Below are 22728 nucleotides of genomic sequence, written 5' to 3' on the forward strand. Positions count from 1 at the left end.
CAGGGATTTGTCATTAGCCTCATTAGCACCCATGTAAATGAAGCATGTAACAGCTTACCTTTGGTCTACCTCTTAGAAAGTGAACAAGGGGCCCCCAAACTTGCATGCTGTAAAGGGGTCTGGCCATCTGTGCATACCAAGGCAAAGAAGACTCTTAGTGTGAAAAACTTTAGTAGGATGAGAGGAAAAGAGAGAGAAGAAAGAACATTCTGAATAAAGCACCCCAAATTACTCATCCCAAATGTCCAAGCTAACAGGATTGGGCCAAAGCCGAGCCACTAGCCCCGGAAAGCTCTCCACAAGTGTCTCAGCTTTCTGGGACCTGCTTCATAACCCCTTTCAAGCCCGCTGAGACAAAAGGACACACCACAACGCAAGAACAACCGCCACTGTCGGCCTCGCCAAGTGTTTCTCTCTCACACACGTGTACACCTCTCTTCTGAGCGTCTCTACATGTCCCTCCTCCAGGGGTGTCCCTGTCTCTCCCAGCAGGACCAGCACGCAACTCTGGCTGCAGGAACAAGAGGGATTCCCCCCACCTGGGCCTGGTGCTCCCCTCCGCCCCTCCTTTCCAGTAGCTCACTGGGACCAGGAGGCCAAGACTAGGAGTGGGGGCGGGGTGGCGCACCTGGTAACCTCCCTTAACCGCAATCTGAGTCTAAAGGTCTCCAAATTCTTTTCACACCTCTGAATAGTTCCACTTACTCTAATCGCAAAATTCAAGTACAATCTCCTATATCTGCAACCATTATTCTCACCACCTTCCACAAGGCTGTTTTATAGTTTACCAAAAGCTGCTGTCCTTTTGGCTCATCTTTCCTTTCTTGCCCGCTGGTGAGTCAGTCGACATGCTCAGTGCTTTCATCTCTACCTCCAACTTCAGCACTCGTTGCTTCAATTTCTCTCAAGCCCTTTCCCAACTTGTGTCACTGTTCTTCTCTCTGCCGGCCATTCCCAGCCCTCTCCCTTATAGGCCTCTGAACACTCTGATAATAGATCAGCTATGGATGAAGACTAGCATCATTCTTAATTTATGATGTCTCATTTAAGCTGGATTTTCAAATGTCATTGGCTAATGTTTCATGGGGTTCCAGATCGGTTCCTTCCTGAAATCTTTCCAAGGCTTACCCAAATCCCTTTGATTACATTATTCTCTCTACTCTTACCTCCTTCTTGGCAGAGGACTCCGCTTCCTCCTTCACTTGGCAATAAAGATGCAACTTCTCTCCTAGGTTCCACCAAACAAATACCTCTGCAGTCTCAACTGTTCTTAACTTGGCCCCTTCTCTCCTTCAAGACAGCTTTTCTTGGTCTATGCTTTAGATCAGTATTCTCCAAGTGCAGCTCTGATCTATCTACACCTTAAGCAGTAGCCTTCAGACTTCTTTAAAATGCTAATTAGTTTCCTGGCCCAACCCCCAACCCTACCTGTTAAATCTTACCCTCTGAGGATGGGCCCAGCAGGCTATTTTAACAAGCCCTGCAGGCAATCTGAAGAAACTAAAGTTTGGCGCTGATGGTTTTCCTTGAGGATTTGCTTGTTCTTTAATTTTTCTTCATTCTATCTTCACACATTCTGAGAATTTACGTTAAGAATTCTACCCTAAAATGAAGCCACAAGATGTTCACTGTGGTATTATTTATAGCTAGAAAAAATCCCAATGTCTATGATGGAGAAATTATTTAAAAGGGCAATTAAAATGCAGTCCATTGAATTTTTGATTAATAGGGAAATGGTTCTGCTAAAACATTAAATTAAAAATGTATAGGAAATTGCATATAAAGATTTTGAAAAACACTACTTACGGTGACGTCACAGTTGACAAACAGTATACACCCTGGCCAGCTTTTCTTTCTAAAAGGCATTGGAGGCCTCCCTGGTGGCCTAAGGGTTAAACCTCAGCCTATCACCACAAAAGTCTGAGATGGATCCCTGGCCAGGGAGCTATCCCACAAGGCACAGCAGATCTCTCCTATCTTGCTGCTGCTCTCTTCAGCAGTATACTTTAGTCAGTTTGTTTGTTCTGCTCCCCGCTCTGTATCTGGTGAATCCTCTCACCACCCCTGCACCTCTGGCCTGTACCCCAGTTTTGTACGTATAAATAAATAAATCTTTTTTAAAAAAAACAAAGAGACAGAAAACAGTTAACCAAACCAAAATATAATAAAGTCAGTTTAGAGAAAACAAACTCTGGAAAGGAAAACATAAAAAAAAAAATTATTATGATCTTCAGAGAGCAGAATGTTGCAGAGGGAATATTCAGAGAAAAATACAAATACAAAATAAAGTGAAAGAAATGAAAATCTTAATATGCATTAGTAGATTCTCCTTTTTTTGGAGTAAGGAGCAAACTTAGAGCCTGAGAACCAGCTCCTGAATGAACTCAATCCCTGACTTTTTTACAGACTTCACCCTCATCTGCACACTGGCGTGAGTTCAGGTGATGAGATTCCAACTCCCAGCTTGCCCTGAACCTGAATGCCCGAATGGGGGGCTCCTGGGAAGTAGGAATGAATTAAGTGGCTGCTCACGCATAGCTGAAGACATGCAAGCTCTCTTGATATCCAGCCTTTAGTTTGCACCAGCTTGTAGGAATTTATCTCTCTTTTTCTGTTCTCTCAATTCCCTTGTAAACAAACCATTTTAAAAAAATTCTCTATGCATGTCTGCTTTTGGGTCTTGTCCTAGTTCTTAAGTTCAAGGGAGGCAACTCATACCCAAGTCACCCCACTCCTCTTGGTACTTCCCTGTACCGCTTTTATCCCTTAGCACCACACTCAGCAAATATCAAATGATAATAAAAGATGTGTTAAGGACTCAATGAACTAATGACTCTAACACAGAGAAATTAATGATTTGTCCAAGAGCACACAGATAAATCCAGGACTTGTATTATAAACCAGATCACCAATTATTATTTTAATAATTTACTTCATTAGAATAATGCAGTAGATATGCACATATTTAAATGTTTTGTCGTATGAAATACATGTTTTGTTTACCCTTTGACATGTGAAGTGAGGTAGAGTAGCCAGGAATGGTGTGACATTTGAATATTGGAGTTTTCATCTGAATCATCATCATCTTCAGTCAAGTTGACAGTATTAGCTGCTCTCTGCCTATTATTTTGTGTTGGCCCTGATATGTAAGGAGAAAAAAACAAACTATAGAAATAATTACACCATTTTGACAGATGAATATATTTTCTATGTTAGGGGTGCCAGGGGTTAAGTCTCAGCACTATGTAGCTGGCATCAGCCACTGCAGCAGGAGTTCGATCCTTGGTCAGGGAATTAACCCACATGCACAGCAGACCTCTCCTGTCTCACCCACTTCTCCCCTCAGCTGTGTATTTCAGTGGTTCTGCCTAGTCTGCTCCTCACTGTGTCTCTGATGAATCCTTTCACACCACACCTCCCCTGTCCTGCACCTCTGGCCTATACCCCAGCTCTTGTATACACAAAAAAGTAAAATAAAATAATATTTTTAATTATAAAATCAACTGTTAGAATGTAAACATCAGACCAAAATAATATGGAAATTTTGAGAAAGGACACTGAAACTCTCTGTGAGTGTAGATACCCAGGGAAGGTCAAAAAAGCCACTTGGGATGTATCACCTACCTTGCAATTTACATCAGAGAGGTGGAGAGACTTTGGACTGCCCTGGCAATCTTTAGCTAAACCCTCCTGGTTCTTTCCAGCTGGGTCTACCATTGGGTCTATTCTGTTTTTGCTCTACCAGATGTTTATACACAGTTAAATATAATCTCCACAGACTGTTATTAACTTTAGACATATAAAACTCCTCCCACATAACCTCCAACCTGTCACAACCAACGATGTGATTCTCAGCACTCTGGAAGTTTACTAGAACAAAACAATTAGATAAAAGTGTCTCTACATGGAGAACTATAGTTGCCTTGATGGTGGGTATCGTGTGGGAACATGCATCCAACAGGTGTGATCCTATACGTCTAAGTATATACAGTGTTGTAAATCAATGTTAACTCAATAAAAAATATAAAAAGCAAAACCAAAAATAAAATGCTTCCACATCATGTGTAGCCCATCACAAAACACGCCTGCTGATCTCCACCTTCTTGGGAGGAACTTGGCTATTTCAGTTTATTAAATGAAATGTCAAGAGGTCTTTCTGGCACAGGTATTTTCCTCCTAATTAGCAAATAAAGCAACTGGACTTTTGGCTCAGAGCAATAATGTTAATTAGGTCAGAGGGCGGTTTACTAAGGAAATAAAAATTCAAATCATTGTCTTTGAAGCCCATCCAGTCCTTAGTGTACTTGAGAAATGGACTCCTGGAAGATGCTAGTTGAAGACAAAGGTTTGACCTTCAGCATCACTGTGGTAGGGCATGGCCACCATTGCTGATGCACAGAGATCCTGGTTTTCAGAGCTGGTTCACCGGGGAGAGGTAGGAGCAAGAATGTCTGGGAACATCATGTCCTTCCATCACTGTAGCAAATTTTAGACAGTGACCGGGGAATAGTTTGCGCTGGTTGGCCTCCCTCCGGTACTTCCACAGGAGAGCTGGTGTCTACTGGGGGGAGGCAGAAGAAAAAGAGAGGAAATCCAGGGTTAAACAAAGAGTAAGGGATTCAGCATTCAAACACATTTGAGGTGACTGAATTTGACTGGTGGTAAAGCCAACCAGTTTTTATTGTAGTTTGTTGGACACCCCCAAAGCAAGCTTTGTCATAGAAGAAAATGTTCTGCAACTCAACTTCCAGTAAGGTCTTTGCAGAAATTACATTAGAGGCTATCTTGCTGTGACAATTGATTGTGCATTTAATGACTTTCTGATCATTATTATTTGAAACAGAATCAGTTTGCCATTCTGATGTCCTGACGGAGTTGTAAATGTTCATGGAATATATTTTGCTTTTATAATATTGATCATATATAATAATAGTTACTTTATCTAGGCTCTTCTGGCTCTAAGTACCTTATGAGATAAGATAGGTACTATTATCTTATGCTGTTCGGGAAACTGAAATTGTGGGGTTAAGTACTTCATCACAGTTTGAAAATGGTGAGTTGAAATTTGTACTGCAGCCGTCTGATTTGAGATACTTTTGGCTTCGGCTCTGAGGGTTCCAGAGACTGAGAAGATAATTGTGTTATTTAAAAAAGTAAAGAAAAAAGATTAAAAGGTCTTGAGGAATCAGAAAATGAAGACTACTCAAATATAGGGAGTTAGTAAATTTGAAGGTTAAGCAGGATAAAAGCTAAGCTGTCCACCTTGGCAGGGTAAGACTGAGAACCTGCCTGTCTTGAGATCAGCACCCTCACCTTAGGTTGGGGTGGGGCATGTGTAAAGTTCTGCCTTCTGCAGCAGGTCCAGCAAAAAGGAGAGAACAAGTCCACGTGCATCACATCATGGCTGCTCAGCTTGGTCCTGCTTACCAGCAGTCAGTCCCCTGGCACCAGTCAGCTGGGGCAGAGTTCAGTTCTTGGCACAGCACAGGCATTTCCTGGTCCAGCTTGAGTGATGCCGAAGTCAGGGGCACATTTGGGCCCCTCATCTGCAGCTGGCAGCTCCAAAAGAGGGGTCCCCCAAATACAGGAGACTCAAAAAGTTGCCATAGTTGTTCTATGGAGATGTGGGCTGCAAAGGGGTTGGCAATTCATGGGAAAGTGAGAAGAGGAATGATTGGTAAGTAAAGGTTGATCTGCCAAGTAAATCCTTTTGGTAAAAAAGTTACTTCTAGTAAAGTTATCTTCGGGATCCAATCTGGAGAGGAGGCTGAGGAGGAAGGGCCAGGATAGAGAGCCAGAAGGTGACCTGAGGGAGGCCCATGGCACAGAGACATGTGAAGAAACTGCGCTTGCTTCTTGGTCCTAGACTGGTTGAAACAGATGTGGGTGAGAGACCCATGTGGAGGAGGTTGACGATGGCAGCATTTATCTTGATTTTGATTTTACTCTTTTCCTCTCAGACTTGTCTGGCCATTTCTGACCCTTTTCTATGGGTCCCCACCAGAAGGTGCTTTAGGCTTGTGGCAGGCTTTCAGACCTTGCTTTGGACCAATCCCTTTGGATGAACTTTTACCCATGAGGGGTGGGTAACTTTGGGTGTTTGATTTAGAAACTATCTGCTTTGTCTTTTCTGTATTGCACATTAATTGTATTACAGTTCCTTTCCATTAAAGGTCTTACATATTTTGACTTGATGCGGCAGATGGCAGAACCTCTTTAGAGAGGGCAGTTTTGGGGGTTCTGAGGAGGCCCTTTCACTGCCCTGTAACATTCTCCGCAGTGTATTTCAGTAGATCTGCCTGTTCTGCTCCCAATTCTATTTCTGGTCTACGCCCCAGTTCTTAAATAAATAAGTCTTTAAAAAAGAAAAACAAACAAATAAAGCAATGGTTTTCAACAACTTCCTCCTTTTCAAATCATTCCTGAGATTTTTGCCTGTTCTGCTCTGTTCCCCGCTCTGTCTCTGGTGAATCTTCTCACCCCTCACATCTCTGACCTGTACCCTAGTTCTTGTATGCATAAATAAATAAATCTTAAAAAAAAAACATATAGCTTGATTCATTTGGAAAATGAATTTTATCAAGCTTCAGCAGCCATTCTTCTTAAAAAGCTGTCTATCTAAAGATAGTAAACAAAACTAAACTGATCTAACTAAAGATCAAGATCTAAAGAGTCAGATGAAGCATGAAATGAGAAAATGTTTGTAAACAGTTGGCGTATAGTGAGGTGGAATTCAATTGTAGTGGAAATTGTTGCTACTAGTGAGAGAATGGAAGAGAGAAAAAGGTAAAAAAAGAAGTTATAAATCTATGGAAAGCAATTTGGAAGGTCCTCAAAAATTACAAATATATCTACCATATGACACAGTAATTCTACTTCTGAGTACATGTCCAAAGGGAGTGAAGAGATATTGCCCTGTTATTGAAGAGATATATGCACTGTTATGTTTATTGCAACACTAGTCACAATAGCCAAGATATGGAAACAACCTAAGTGTCCCTTTCAATGATGAATGGATAAAAAATAAACACACACACACGTTTACACATAGACACAAATTCTGGAATATTATACAGCCATGAGAAAGGACATCTTGCCGTTTGCAACAATATAGATGGACCTTGAGGACATTATACTAACTGAGACATGGCAGATAGAGAAAGGCAAATACTATATGATATTATTTATAAAGAGCGTCTAAAAAATTTCAAACAAAGCAAAACTGTGGTTAATTGGTAATAGGTAGTAGAAAAGTTCTTTAAGAATACAAACTTGCAAAAGAAAAAAGTACAAATTTGCACTAGGTAGCAAATATGTCCTACAGGGCACAGAATTGCTTGGTGTGGGAGAAAAACCCACACATCTCATGTCAGAGTATTATGAGTGTGGTAGTGATAGGAGAACAAAGGAGATACTGAATCCTGTACACCTGTGACCAAGAGACACTAAACTATTAAGGAGTTTATACTCTAAAAGGAGCCCGGTCATTCGTGTGTACAAAGACAAAGAAAGCATACTCTTAGTGTGAAAAATCTTTAATGGAATTGATGTGCATAAAGAGAACATAAAGGATTTTCCCAATATCATAATAGTTTCATAATAAAATTTCCAAAATTATCCATCCCCTTTGGGCAAATGCTTAGCTAAACAAGGCCTGAAATGGGGCAGTTAAAATCTAAAAACTTTCTACAAGTCTAAAGTACTTATTGGTGGGGAACCACAAGAAAGTTGTTAAATTTTTGTCCCAGAAATTTGGGACAAAAGGAAAAAGAAAACAGAAAATCAAAGTACAAATCAAGTTAATGGGTGCCATTGTCTTTGCCAAGCTTTAAGAGCAGCTTCACTGTTTCTTTCATTTACGTGTCTTTTCCAAAAGTCTCTACATGTCTCTCCTCCAAGTCCCTGGGGGCAAATTGAAACCAGAGAAGCGAAAGTCCAAGAGCACATCTGCCTTCTGTGTTCTATAACTCCACACGGCTCTCTGCTCAGCCCCTCATCCTCAGCAGCACTCCTGCTCAAGGGAGTCTAGATCATGGCGACTGACCTGTAATCCAGGGCAGCTGCATGTATGTGGGGCTGTGGGAAGTGTCACCCATTCATTGTGCTGCCACGTCTCTCCCCTCTTCAAGGAGATGCATTCTGCAACATTCTACTTGCAATTCAATATTTTTCAAAAAGCAGAAATTCTTACCTGTGTCATTTTCTTGGTACAGTTTTTATCAATGACACTTAACATACTAAATTTAGCAAATATGTTCCAATATACCCTTCTAGCAGACAGTAGAGATTAGACAGTAGAGAATAACAAAATTCTGGAGAGTTATGCCCATGCCCTATTCCAAGAGAAATGATTGACTCTACAACCCCTTGTAGCCCGGATGACCAGCTTTGGGTCATAAGTAGTATCTCATGCTCCTCTCTTCATAAACCAGAGACCCAGGGAGAGCACCTACTTGATCTCAGGTCTGCAGAGCAATATGTGGCTTCTATCATCTGTCTCAGCAATGTGAACCTGGTAAGTCTAGCCCCTCTCTTGGGACTTTGAAACCAGGCACATGAAAGGAGTTTACCAGTTCAAGGTGAGAGCTGTAGCTAAAAGTTGAGTAGGTAGCATGAGTGATGGAAGCCTTGTTGGAAAGAGCAGCAAAATTCAGGATCAGTGACATGGAAATCATCAGTCATGTGGGAGGGGTTGCTGAGTTATTAATGGGGGAGCAGTAACTTCATCCAGTCCTTCTGAGGCACCTCTGTTCTGAAGCCCCGATGTAGTCTATGGGTGCTACCCTAGGCAATGCCGCATCTTGAATTACCTGGAGCAGATAGTTTAATTCTCCCTGTGCCTCAACTTCTTCAACTGTAAAATGGGGATAATGATAGACTCATCCTCATCAGGATGACTGTGAAGATTAAATGAGGGAAAGGCTTATTAAGGAGCTTGGCGTATAGTGAATAAACATTGAATAAACATTAATTCGAATCATAATCATTCCTTCCGTGAAATATTTTATATGACAATAAATGTAATTGTGTTTGGGCTTTGCTCTAAGGAAAGGCCATTATTGAGTCTTAAAAGCAGGAATTAGTGACTTTGAAATACTTTTTAGACAAAGAATAATTGGATATGCTGAATCCTGAGAACTTCAAGTTCAGAGTCATAGGTGCCCCAGCAAGAATGAAAAGTACAGATGAAAGAACCAGAGTAGCAAAACAGGGTGGAAAGAATTATTCCTGTCTCACAAAATGATTGCTTTCTCTTTTTCCATATTATGTTTCCATCTCTTTCTTATCAAGTTTCTAATCTAGTTTACAAGGAAACAACTCCTCCTACTCTGAGACTTGCTTTGGAATTAACAATGGAGATCAGAGGGAACACAGCACCAGGGTGTGAGCTCAGCAAATGTTTGCTCAGCTGAACTGTGCCTTAAGCTGTACTTAGAGACAACTTTGCTAGAAATAGTTATTCCATAAAATAGTGCTCTCTCTAAAGCACCACAAAGTCCAGAGGAAACCCACGCAGGCCTTAATGTTTTGTTTTTGGAAGCATTTAGTCACACCTATTCATCCACAAAGACTCCCTCAATCTCTATGGAGACCCAGGAAGGTTCACCACTACCAAAATAAGCCTTAATTTACAGCTGCCAGACCTCATGAACGCCAATTTCACATGTGATTAAACATTTCACAAAGCACAAGCTTCAATGAGAACTGAGTAGGGGAGCGGCAGGTCAGGTGGCCTGGAGCTCTGCCTTTGCCTCTGATGGGCATGTGACCAGGCGGTACTTCATCCCTACTAGCTTGGTTTCTTCATCTCTAAAACTAAAACATCTCTAAAAATTGAACTTCTGGAGATGGTCTTCAAAATGCCTACGTAACCTAACACTCAATTGAAGTATGATCAAGTTCAATATTTAGAGTATGGGAAATGTTAAACAAACAGAAAAAGCAAAGCTGAGAAAAGAAGACATGGAATTAATTGGGAAGCATTGCTGACTGTGGTGTTGACTGTAGCCAGTCTACAGGATGACCCTCAGGGATTCCTGCCTCTTGGTATAAACAGCTAGGGAGGGCCCCTCCCATTCTGAGTAGAGAGGACCTGTGTGAACAGTAGGATGTTAAAGGAATGATGGTGTGTGATTTCTGACACATTCTACAAAAGACATTGTGCTTTTACCTCCTCCTTGGCATCTCCGGGGGGATCCCGCCTCCATTCCTGAAGCTATCTGAGCATGTGGAAAGATCCATGAGAGGAAGACCAGAGATGCCTGCAAACAGCCAGCACCATGTAAGAGAGCTGTCTTGGGCAGACCCTCCAGGGCAATCTGTCAGGCGAATGTATTTCCAGGCAACAACTTGACACTTCCTCAGAAACCCAGTTGGCCACTGGCCGGCTAAGCCTGTCCTGAACTCCTGGACCACAGGAACTGTGAGGTAGCAGATGTTTATTCTTATGTTACTACATTTCAGGGTGAAATGTAGTAAATTTTGTTAATTTGCTACTTACGATACATAGCTGTTGTCTATAAGAAAAGTGATAGTTGTAGTGTGTTAAACACTAACTGGATGTTTCACCTTCATTCCTTAAGTTTTTCACTCACCCAATAATTAACTTGAAAACTTACTCTGTGCCTGGAAGAAGAAACTCAGGAAAAAAGAAAGTTTCCTATCTTCAAAAAGCTCATAATCTGAGAAGCTGGTGGGGGGTGGGTGGTAGCAACCAGAAATGCATGTAACAGATGCCACTTTAATCTCCTTTCTTTAAATTCACATTTTCTGTTTCTGCCGGTGTTTTGAGTACATAAACTTTGGCTGTGACTTCAGTGGTTGAAGAGAATGCTCATCAGATACTGCTGCATGATTGTTTTTGGTTTAATAAGAGTGATCAATACCATCAGCTCCCCCTTTAAATGCTAATGAATGCTTTAACACAGCAGATGCAGACATACAGTACACTGCAGATTAAAATTAGGCACAAAATTAAATTGCTTACACATAGCAAAGGAGCCAGTTTGGACATCTTGATAATCAGCCACAACCAGCTGACAAATCTTGAATTGTCCCTGCACCAACACTAAGCATCCCCCAGTCTCAGCCCCAACAGGCATCATCTGGCATCAAAAGTGTGCCTGATGACTTTGGGTGCAAGAAAGTAAAACTGTCAGGTCAGATTTTCAGTAAAACTACATCCTTTTAGAAGCAGTCATAGGACATCATACGGCAACAAACAGGGTTAGGTACAGATGATAGTCCTTAAAAGAAAAGAACGTTGAGGGCCCTCTCTGGTGGTGCAGCGGATTAAAGCACAGCACTACAAAGCTAAAGCCACTTCAGCATGAGCTTGATCCCTGCCCAGGAGGTGACCCACATGGCGCAGCAGACCTCTCCTGACATGCCCGCTGCTCCCCTCAGCAGTGTACTTCGCCATTCGGCCTGTTCTGCTCCCCACTCTGTCTCTGGTGAATCCTCTCACCACTGCACCTCTGGCCTATACCCCAGTTCTGTATGCATAAATAAATAACAATTAAAAGAAAAGAAAAAGAAAAGAACTTTGGAGACCTAAGGAAAAGAAATGTTCAGAGATTATATAAATGTCAAAAAGGATGACATCTATACATCAATTGCTTGAAAAGACATGGTATTTCTATTCTTACTTATTCCTGTGACAATTTTTTTATTCAAAGCCTGCATTTATAGTGTTATACAAGGTGTAGAAATTCAAACTGGAAAGTGAGAACAGTTTACTGTGATACAAGGGGCTGTTTTGGGGGAAAAACAGACATGCTTTTCTCTTGAGGGCCTTGGCACACCCAGGATTAATTCTTAGGGATAAACCCTCAAACCTGTATCAGAGTGGTGCTCAGGACCAACTCACATGGCAAAACTCACAAGAGACTGATGTATAGATTCAGACTAGTAATTATTTTATTACCAGCAATATAACTCTACAATAAATTAGAATCTTCTGTTAAGGTCATTTAATGAGCACAGGGTTAGAAGAATTCAGATGATTTGATGGTTTGTTAGAGTGATGTAAAAATGAACCAATGAATACATTCATCTAGCAAATAGATTAAGTGCCTTCTATGTGCTATAGATACATTGGTGATCAAGACAAGCACAGCCTCTGCAGTGTAGTGAGACATACAGACAAGGAAATTTGGGGACAATTACCACAGAGGGGGAGAATATGATTGAGAAACCAAAAGGTAAACATGTAAAGAAGGGCTGGCTTAGGCCTGGGGTTTGGGAAGGGTTTCCTGGAAGAAGCAATGTCTTAGCTAAGAGTCGAAGGTTGCCTTAACTAGACAGTGCAGGGAAAGCTAAACTCAGTAAGTAAATGTTCTCAAGACCAGAGAGAGCATGGTGTTGGTCCATTATGCCTATAAATGGTATTTCCTGTGGGGAGAGGCAAATGGCGATGCAGAAGAGGTAAACAGCATATGGGTCACATGACCATCTCCACAACAGGCTCCTATTTCTCAGACAGAAAGGACTTTCACTGGGGAGGGGCTCTACTGGGCAATACTTTCACAGACTAGTGCCTTCATGAGTGAGAAGGCAGACTGTAAACTGTGTGAAGGTCTAGTAGGCTAACATTTTCCTTGGTGGATCGTCTTATTCTGGGCTTCCAAGACTCACCTCAGGCTGTCCCTAGGCCCACACCTTCATGTTTTCTTTAGATTGTTCATACTTCCAATCTGATTACAAACATGTTTTTCAGACCTTGGGGAACAAGGGACTGAATTCTCAGAGGTTAGTTTTGTTTTCTCATCATCAAGTTCTGGGGCAGCATGCGCTGTTCTCACAGAGCACTTCACGGGAATGGGGTGGCAGGATTAAGTGATGGTGTAAGGAAGAGTGTGATAAAGGTCCCCGAGAGGAGAACAGAATGAGGAATGGGCTATTGGAGCGAGGCTTTGGGGGAAGTAGGATGGCAGCTGGAATTTGAGCACTGCATGAGATTTATCTAGGAGGTAGGGAAGGAATTTCTTTTGGACAATTGATTAAGTGGAACATTGGCTATGAAGACTAAATCTTGGTTTAGTTGTAAATGAACTCTGAGGTCACAGCCTTCATTCTCTCACTCTCTTGCTTTGGTCATGCATTATTTGGCTAGCTGATTAGTCAAAGGGAACGTACTAAGAAATCACTGGTGCCTGTTACATGAAAGCTTTGACAATTGTGATTTTTGATTTGGCTTTTCAACCTCCACAATCTCTTAAGCCAACAAGTTCCAACAATAACTCATAAACAGAGCTGAGTCAAGATCTTATGCTCTAACTTCCTAAGACATCTTGTCTGAACGTCTGCTTCTCAAGTCCAAGGATGACAGGGATTTTATAAGCCTCCTGAATACAGTGTCTATAATTTAAAATTTCAGTGAATGCAGCATGCTGAACAAGTTGGCACAACCAAATCATAGTATCTTGTGACAGCAGTTTCTGAGAGCTGGTTTCAGAAGTATCGCATATCTATATAGATTTGTTGAGGTGAAATGATAAATTGTAGAGAAGGTACTTGCAAGATTTATATGATATTTAATACTTCTAAAGTAGAAAAGCTTCTATTAAGTCAGAATGCTCTGACTTGTGGCCAGTATCTTTGACCTGGACATTTGGTACACTGAGTATTCTGATCTCGCTCTTTTGAGCTGGGTATTTTGACTCTATGAATAAAAATATTAGGATCAGAGCTATATAACTGTTGAGAAATGTTTTCATCAAGGAACAATTCCATGGACTCAACATCATTGTATCAATTTAATTTCCTGAATTTCTATCCAAAATAATAAAATTGTTATCCCATTTTTATATTAAAAATTTGTATACTACTGACTTTTCCTATGGGATGACTTCTTTTCAATTTAAATTTTACAATGAAAATTTTAATCTCTTTCTTCTTCTTTTTTTGTTGGTGCATACCAAATTTTAGCATCACTTGCCACTGTGCTTTTTTCCTGGGTCAAAATTTACTTTCCTAAATTTTACAATGTGTAACTTTTAACATTAAATTTTTTATGAGCTATATTCATGAATTGGTTGAAAACAATTGCCAGTTTATATGTATTTCTAAAGTAGTTATTGATAAATAATCTCCAGGTCTACTATAATTTTTTTTCCCTTAAAATATCCTTTTAAAAAATAATAACCCAGGTTGTTCACAAGTTATATATTGTCCTTCCTCATTGGCAACTGCTTTAATTTGATGGAAACAAAAAAAATCCTGCTAATTTTTGCCTTGTTCTTGACTTAAATTCATCTTTCAACCTGACAAGCAACTTTTGGTAAATAAGTACCATTAAGTAAAAGAGAGAAAAAGAAACGACATCCAAGTATTATTATCCTTTACAACCAGATTTTCAGTTTTGACTGAAAGTATTGTGTTGACAGGTAGTTTTCCATGCAATATTACAAAGCAGTTTCCTGGTCTTTGGAATATTACTTTTGTGATCTGCTCCTGCCCTAATAGAGCAGATAGAGGTCAGTCATTTTTGCTACCAACTTGGATTCTCTAGCCCATGGCCCAAGAAAGCAAGAAGAGGGGAAGATAGCATGAAGCAAGCAATCACTTGAAAATGCCTTTCAAACTAGTCTTAGACAATTTTGCAGACTGCATTTTGTTTAATATTTTTTTAAAGATTTATTTCTTTATACATAGAGAACTGGGGTACCGGCCAGAGGTGTAGGGGGGTGAGAGGACTCACCAGAGTAAGAAGCAGAGTAGGCAGATGGACTGAAACACACTGCTGAGGGGAGCAGCAGGCAGGTCCGGAGAAGTCTGCCATGCCATGTGGATCACCTCCCTGGCCAGGATTGAACTCATGTTGGGTAGCTTCAGAGTGCTGTGCTTTAACCTGGAGCACCACCAGGGAGGGCTCCATTTTGTTTAGTAATTAAAGCCTGACTTTGTGTTTCTTCCAGAGATATTCAGTGAAAAGCCTGTGTTTGTTACTTATCCTAAAGTCTAGTCAAAAAAATATTTTATTTCTTGTTTGGAAGCAACATGCTATTAAAAGAACATATTTTGTATCCAATTTACTTTAAACATTTAACAAATAAAGGAGGAAATAACTAAAAAATAGACTGTGGTTGATTATGTTTCATGAGAAGAGATCACAGTAGAGCTTAAAATCTTAGAAAAGTCATCCATGATGGGAGAGTGTTGAGCTCTTTGATTTCAGAATCTCCCTTGCTTTTACTGATAAACGCAGATGACAAATAATAAGATTTATAAAATCAAAGTGTTGTATTGACATGTAGGTCATAGTTTCCCTTGTAAGTAAAGGTCACTTCCTATAACCTTGACTTTAATGCTACCCTAATAAAACTCTCCACTGAGCCCCGTGTATTGTGTCAGAGCCGGGCATCTGATCTTCTGGGAATATACGCACATACTTGATGAGTGGTTTCTATTAAAAGAGAACTCAGCCCCACAGAACTACCAGTGTGTCACTTGATTCTACAGAGCACTGAGAATATCAGGGAGGGCAAAGGACACTTGCTATTCAGGGTTAGCAAATGTTGAACAGGCTCATGGGATACTGAAAGTCATATTTATTTATTTGACATGGAAGTTTGTTGCCACCTGATTTGTAATATATGAAGAATTTCACAAATTGGATCCTACAATTCCTGCCCTAAATTGCAGGCAATTTCCTCCCACCCGCACCGGCTACCTCTTTACCCCCAGCTGCTTACAGTTTTCTTGCTGCAAGGATGGTATTTACTGTCTTGCTCTAACAAGGATGTTGGTAATTTTAAATTTCTCTGGCTTTTAGCTTGTGACATCATTATCATGCCCTGTCTGTGTTTTGTTTTTTTTTTTTTTAGATTTTGGATTTCTGATATCCCACGAGGTCCTTTCATTTGGTGGTTTGTCCTCTTTGCTCTTCTTTTGGTTAAAATGTAGGAAATGATATTCAAGGGCAATTCTGGAAGCTTAGGGGAAGAATGCACCACAGATCTCCTAGGCAATTTAGACCTTTGGTTTAGATGAGTTTAATGAATGTGAGGCATCACAATCAACATTAACTTCAGTGACCTTTTTTACTGCCTAAAAATCACAATCCAAACCACAAGCCACCATGAAAAAAACCCAAATATCTTAATACAATAAATACAAACCAGCACTGTCAAGACTCGGGAGAAGTCAGTAAGGTTCTTGTCTTGGGTATGAAGTTTAAGAGGGCATTAAAAAAAACAAACAAGAAAACCCTCAGTAATCAAGATAAGTTATATCTAATGCAACCTTTTCTAAAACAAAATTAATGCAAAAAAATTCAAAGTATGAACAAAGTATCAAATTTTGAATAAATACCTATCAGTAACAGTGCTTTGCCACTCTATGTTGGAAACTTAGACAAAAGTAAAAATCAGAAATACTGATTGTCTTTACCTAGAATTTTGAATTTCTGTATATTAAATATTTTTTGCATTAATTTTCATTTACATGAACACAGCATTAGAATATTATTCATCTTGACTGTTGTGCTTTTAGTTAGTGTTCCCTTAAATTTTGCAACATTTCATTTGGCCCTAACCCAAGCCCTATTAATCAGAAGGTCTGTAGTTTAGGGGGGAAAGATGGCATGTTTCTGCCACTTAAAATTTAATTTTGGGGGGAAGTATGTATAGATAGTTTAAGTCTACCTGCCATCACTTGGGCCACCCACATCTGTGATTTTGGAGCCCAGAGTTTGGCCGGGTCTCAATGAGGAGATTTTCCCCAGATCCAACAAATGGAACAGGTGTCTTTTGTTAATTCTATCTGCAGGGATCATATGATCAAAGTTCGTTACTTTAAAAAAAAATGTTGTTTAGAAAAACTCATCTAGTTTGGTTCTTCAAAAGTTTCTCCTCCCGCGGTAGTTTCCTCTGGCTCGTTCCTTGTTAGTTTTGGCAGGAGTGGGCCGGTGGGCTTTCTTGTGGTAAACTACTTTCGTCCATCCCCCTTCGCTAACTTTGCTCTCTTCTTCAGTGGCTTTTGTGTCAGTTTCATTGTACAAAGGCATCCCTGGGATGATCCTGGATGGACGGCGATCATTCGGACTTCTCTTCAAGTCAGGTGACTGCCGAGTATTGAATGCAGACGGAGAAACACCATAGAATTTTCCAGAATATCTTTCTCTTGAGGGCGTGGAATGCTGACTTTTCCCACTAAACCGTCCTCTAGGGGAGGAATTGAGTGACACACTACCCCGATCGTATTTGGTCCTGCTTCTACCTGCGTATCGACCCCTCTCGGAAGAGTTGTCAGTATTAAGACTGGAAAAGCCACTGTCCCTAGAGTTGAGATGTAGAGAAGAGAAGTTTTTGGTCAGTCCGTACTGAGTAGGGGAGGAGCTTCTGGACTGGTTTATAGGTGTGATCTGTTGATACTTGATGGGCAGCTGGGTCCGCCTCACAGCAGCGGCGTAGGAATCCTGGTCATTGAAGTATGGGAAGAATTGCGATCCCAGAATGGGGTTGCTCTGGGAACGCTGCAAAGAAGTGTTGGAAGCGATCTGCCGCAGCCTCAGAGTATCTAACCACTGGCAGTCGGCACCTGTGCAAGAAATGAAAATGAGCATCCTTTAAGCCACAGTAAAGCTGAGTGCTAATTCATAAGCCTGTTTGGGGGATAAGCTTTAAGCTTTCCCATTCATAGAAAGGCTTGGTATCAGGATTTTCCTTTAGTATTACACATACACTATAAAAAGTAAGAGCATTTACACTTACTCAGTACATGCTATATGCATTCCATAGGCTTTACTTAGAACATTATCTTAGTTGGTCTTTCCAATATTCTTCTCAATTACATTGTAAAAATTTACTTCTCTAAATGAGGAGACTGGAGCTTGGGTGGTCAAGCAACTTCCCCCAGGTCACTCTCTTGTCTTTCTGCATCCAGATTACATCTTCTTCTCCCTCTCCTCCCTCCCTGCCTCCCATTTTGTCACTTCTACAATTTGCTGTTGAAGTGTGTTTTGGATGACAGGGACATGTTTAGTAAACAAAAAGCTTTCCCCTAACCAGAACATTTTTTTTAAAGATTTATTTATTTGTGCATACAGAATTGGGGTACAGGCCAGAGGCTCAGGGGCGGTTAGAGGCTTCACCAGAGACAGAGTGGGGAGCAGAATAGGCAGATTGATGAAGTACACTGCTGAGGGGAGCAGCGGGAGGGCCAGGAGAGGTCTGCCTCGCCATGTGGTCACCTTCGGGGCTCCTGGCAGGAGAGAATCGAACTCATGCGGAAGTGGCTTTAGATTCTCAGTGCTGTGCTTTAACCCGCTGCACCACCAGGGAGGGCCCCCTAACCAGAATTTTTAAATCCTCAAGAGTCATAAATGCAAATAGAATAAATTGGGTTCCATTGGTTGAGGAGCTAGAAATTGTTGGAAGAGTGACAGCTGACAGCTCCTTCCTCCAGAGGAGCGATTCCTGGTAATAAGAAATGTTCCTGTGTGACAAGTGAAGCTTCATGGCAAAGAGTAAGAGATTAAGGTCGAAAAAATGATTAATAATAAGAGCCACTTAGTGAGCTGTATCTCAGTGAAGAGCCACTTAGTGAGCTGTATCTCCACATAAGTTCCTCATACCTAGAATCCATCCCTGGGCCTGAACCATGTCCAGGGTTCTCTGGTGGTCTCCTTGAGCTCTCTGGTGCTGCAGATCTGGAATTAGGATAGATGGAGTGTCTATCTGGTGACTCTAAAGTGGGATTTGAACTATGGATAAGTGAGGAAAGAATTGACAGCTGTTTTGTGTCACATGGATTGTAAGAGAGAAAAGCAGCCGTTAGTGGAAAGGAAAAGCACAGCAGAAGTAGAGAAAGAAGACCTTCAGATTCTATAAGACTTGTATGATCAAATAGGATCCTCACTATGAAAACACAACAAACATGAGACCTAGAAATATTATTTCAAAAGGAGAAATGAGTTAATTCAGTAAAAAGTCTTTAATGGCATGAAGCAAGACAAGGATGCTGCATTAGCACAGAAGAGACCCTAGAAATAATGTCTTCTGAGAGGGGAGCCAGTGAGAACCCATCACTGTCAATGGCTTAGTCATCTGTAGGAACAGCACACCCTGAGAGATATTTGCAAATGTGGCTGAGAGAGCTTGGTAAAAACTCAAGCCCAATAATGGTGGTGGTCAGAATGTCTTCTTATGATTACTCATGAAAAAAATTACCAAGTCAACTGTGTTGGCAAAAAAAAGAGAGAGAGAGAGAGAGAGAGAGAGAGAGAGCGAGAGAAAGACCAGCCTATCAAAGAATTCATTGGTGGATTTTGGATTTTGAATAGTAATGGGGCTTCTGGGCACATGGCCAGTGGGATTTTAAAATATTTGGTCTGCTTGGCAAGCCAGGCCTTACAGTGAGGACACAGGGCCTAGTAGCACCAGTTCTCAGGGTGCATTGTTCCTGTGCTGTCAACAACTATTCTGACACAGATTTATGGATTGATGGCCTATAGATTCATTATTAGCTTGTTGCAGTCCTGTAGAATCTAACTCTGGGTTTATTAGAGTTTCTGTACCTACAAAGGTGAAGTTCAGAACCTCTCCTCTGAAACTCTCCCAAATAACCAATTTAACAGCAAGTTAGCTGGCCTTCTATATTATTGTCCTAAAGGGCTTCTACACAGCATTCATAATCCCCGCCATCACTACACATGACATACAGTTCATATATTCTCTTTCTCAATCCTGTCTTCTCGTCAGGTTCCCGCTTCTTCCCATTTTCCTCCCTCCTTTCATCCTTCCTTCCTTTTCATTCATATGCTTTGATGTATCAATGGTATTCAGGATTCAAGAAGTTGTCTCAATGCAAAGCAGTCATGAAATATTTGGTGGACATAAAAGATTCATATGTTGTTCCACAGGCACACTTTTGGAAACTAAGCATATAGGTATAGCATACACACTTATATTTACCAATAATATGTATTCATTAATTTTCTTCTTTTATCATAGTTATCCAGAAATCAAAATTATCATAATATGCTCATAAGTCCATAAATACTACTTTGCATATAATCTATTTATAAAGACAATATTCTAAAATTAGAAGGAAGTGCTATTGTATTAGAAATCCATGCCTGGGGCCTCCCTGGTGGCACAAAGGGTTAAGTCGCAACACTATAAAAGTATCCACAGCCAGTGTAGGACAAGTTTGATACGTGGCCAGGGAGGTGACCCACATGGCACACTAGACCTCTCCTGTCTTATCTGCTTCTCCCCTCAGCAGTGTATTTCAGTAGATCTGCTTGTTCTGCTCCCCACTCTGTCTCTGGCGAATCTTCTCACCCCAAAACCCCAACCTCATACCTCTGGCCTATATTCCAGCTCTTGTAGACATAAATCAATAAAATAAATCTTAAAAAGAAAATCCATATCTGCTCACAGATTGTCACTTGCCCCTGATGTGAGAATTTAAGCTCTGGTCTCTAGTCTAGCCACCTAACTTACTAGAGTCAGATCTGCTCCGAGGGTTGCCCTCTGAGTTGAGATTTAACGTCTGAATGGCAAGTTGGACTGCTTTCACTTCATCCTCAGGTTTCAGTCTACTCCACTGAATTAGGTGGACATGTTTCGTGTTTTTTGGAGTTCTAACATCGCTCTACAAAGAAAAGAGAAAAACATGAACAAACATACATACTTTTGTAAAACAAGAAAGGAAGTCAGGTTATTACATCACTTCAATTTCACTTTTTAGAACTTTACCATGGGCCCTCCCTGGTGGTGCAAATGCTTGAAGCACAGCACTGCAGAGTTATCAGCAGCCACTTTGGCATGAGTTTGATACCCAGTCAGGGAGCTGACCCACATGGCATGGCAGACCTCTCCTGACCCACCTGCTACTCTCCTCAGCACTGTACTTCGTCGCTCTGCCTACTCTGCTCCTCACTCTGTCTCTGGTGAATCTTCTCATCCCCCACAACTCTGGCCTGTGCCCCAGTTCTGTATGCGTAAGTACAATAAATCTTAAAAAAAAAAATAACTTTACCATAATGAGGTATGTAAAATATTTGTACAGTTTGCCTAAAAATGCTAATTTGATTAAAAGGAAAATTTTAACCACTTTATTCCTTAATGAATCATGGTACTCTATCCCTTAATGAACTCTAGTAATTAAAAATGTGATTGTCTTCTCCCAGAATTTATTACATTAGGCAAATCTCAACTTACCTCTTCACTTAATAAAACATGAAAAACAACTTCTATTAATAGTACTTGGAAAAACTAGTATTTGTTGGATACTTGAAAATCATTGCCATTCTCCCCAAGAATGTGTCTGCTAATCAAAGAAACTGGTCAGTGTGGGTAGATTGGTGGTACTGATTACCCCAAAGAGGATACTGGGTAACAGATGCATGAGGTTAAATAAAGCATAGTGCTATGAACCTGTCCACTGCCACTTCAGCATGAGTTCCATCCCCGGCCAGGGAGGTGACCCATGTGGCATGGCAGCCCTTTCCTGTCTCACCCACTGCTCCTCGCAGCAATATATTTCAGTAGATCCAACTGTTCTGCTCCCTACTCTGTCTCTAGTGAATCCTTTCACCTCCAGCACCTCTGGCCTGTACCCCAGTTCTTGTATGCATGAATAAATCAATCTTAAAAAAAAAAAAAAAGAGGTTCTTAGGATTCAATAAGGTTATGTGAATCGGTCTAAGAAACCCAAAATTAACAGTTGCAGACACAAGTAACTATCATGATGGAGTCTGAGGAAGAAGAGGACAAAGAAGGAGAGAGGTGAGGAAGAAAAATTTGGTGTGGTGTGTTTCTAGACCTGACTAAGTGGGCAGATGTGAATTCTGGCTACTGTAACTGTGCAGTGACTTTAAAAGCAGGACTGTTTCCTGAGTTATGGGGCCTGGTTAATAGGTTCCAGAGTAGTTTGGATTCCAACTCCTCGAGACCAACCGACTCATTTCATTTAAGTTTTGTGTTCTGCAAACTGTGCTGTGACGATTAATGCTATTTCTCAGGTGCTTCTTTCATAAGCTGTATACACTGGTCGATGAGGGTAAATAAATACTATGATTTTTTATTGACTTCCCCTGTGCCTCACACATCATGTGACTTGCAGATGGTGTTCAACCACTGAGCAATGAGTGAAAGAATGAATGCCTCAACCTCTGTTGAATAATTCATGTTTGGGTAGGTAATTTTCAATATATGTAAGCTCTTTGAGGGAGCAAAGAAATCCCCATCAAGAAACAGAAGGTAAAGCCACCAGTCCCCGCCAACCCCCACCCATACCAAGCTTACCTCATATGTGACAGTGCATTCTACAGTCTGATTTTCCACTATTCCCACAATCCACTTCTCCATTACAAATGGGGGCTGAAAAAGACAAGTTAGGATGGGTTCTTGCCATCATACATACAACCACTCTGCTACAGCATAAGTTTCATTGAGGTCAGTTGTGCACATGAAACTGACAAATGGGGCATAATGTCCGAATACCACAGACCGCTCACAAGTGAAAGTTTGGGGCTGTGGTTTTTATAAGACAGCCTTTCATATATTTGTAAACAGCTAGTCTTGGTCTCCCATGATCTTCTCTTTACTGACAGCATTCAATATCACTCAAACCTATCATTAGGTCATCATTCATGCTAATGTTTTGAAACATCACTCATGCTAATGTGGACAGCTTTCCCACAATGAAGCGAAGCCTTTAACAGTATGAGATGGTCCAGGAATGGGAGCAGGGGCCGTGGGCTTCAACCACCATGCT

General features: G+C 40.9%; 1 protein-coding gene across 1 annotated transcript in view; it reads right to left on the reverse strand.

The window, feature by feature from the left end:
• Positions 1–16810: 16810 nt before the first annotated feature.
• LOC101636801 (mitogen-activated protein kinase kinase kinase MLT) overlaps positions 16811–22728 on the reverse strand; it is a 141980-nt gene continuing 136062 nt past the window's right edge. The window contains exons 18-20 of the mRNA XM_004674528.2: positions 22257–22331; positions 20451–20601; positions 16811–17541 (exon numbers count right to left, since the gene is read on the reverse strand). Coding sequence (XP_004674585.1) covers positions 16841–17541; positions 20451–20601; positions 22257–22331 — 927 coding nt within the window. The 3' untranslated portion in view covers positions 16811–16840. The remainder of the gene's footprint in view (positions 17542–20450; positions 20602–22256; positions 22332–22728) is intronic.

Source organism: Condylura cristata, unplaced genomic scaffold, assembly GCF_000260355.1.
Source record: "Condylura cristata isolate star-nosed mole 26May11 unplaced genomic scaffold, ConCri1.0 scaffold00002, whole genome shotgun sequence".
In the NCBI taxonomy this organism is placed as follows: Eukaryota; Metazoa; Chordata; class Mammalia; order Eulipotyphla; family Talpidae; genus Condylura; species Condylura cristata.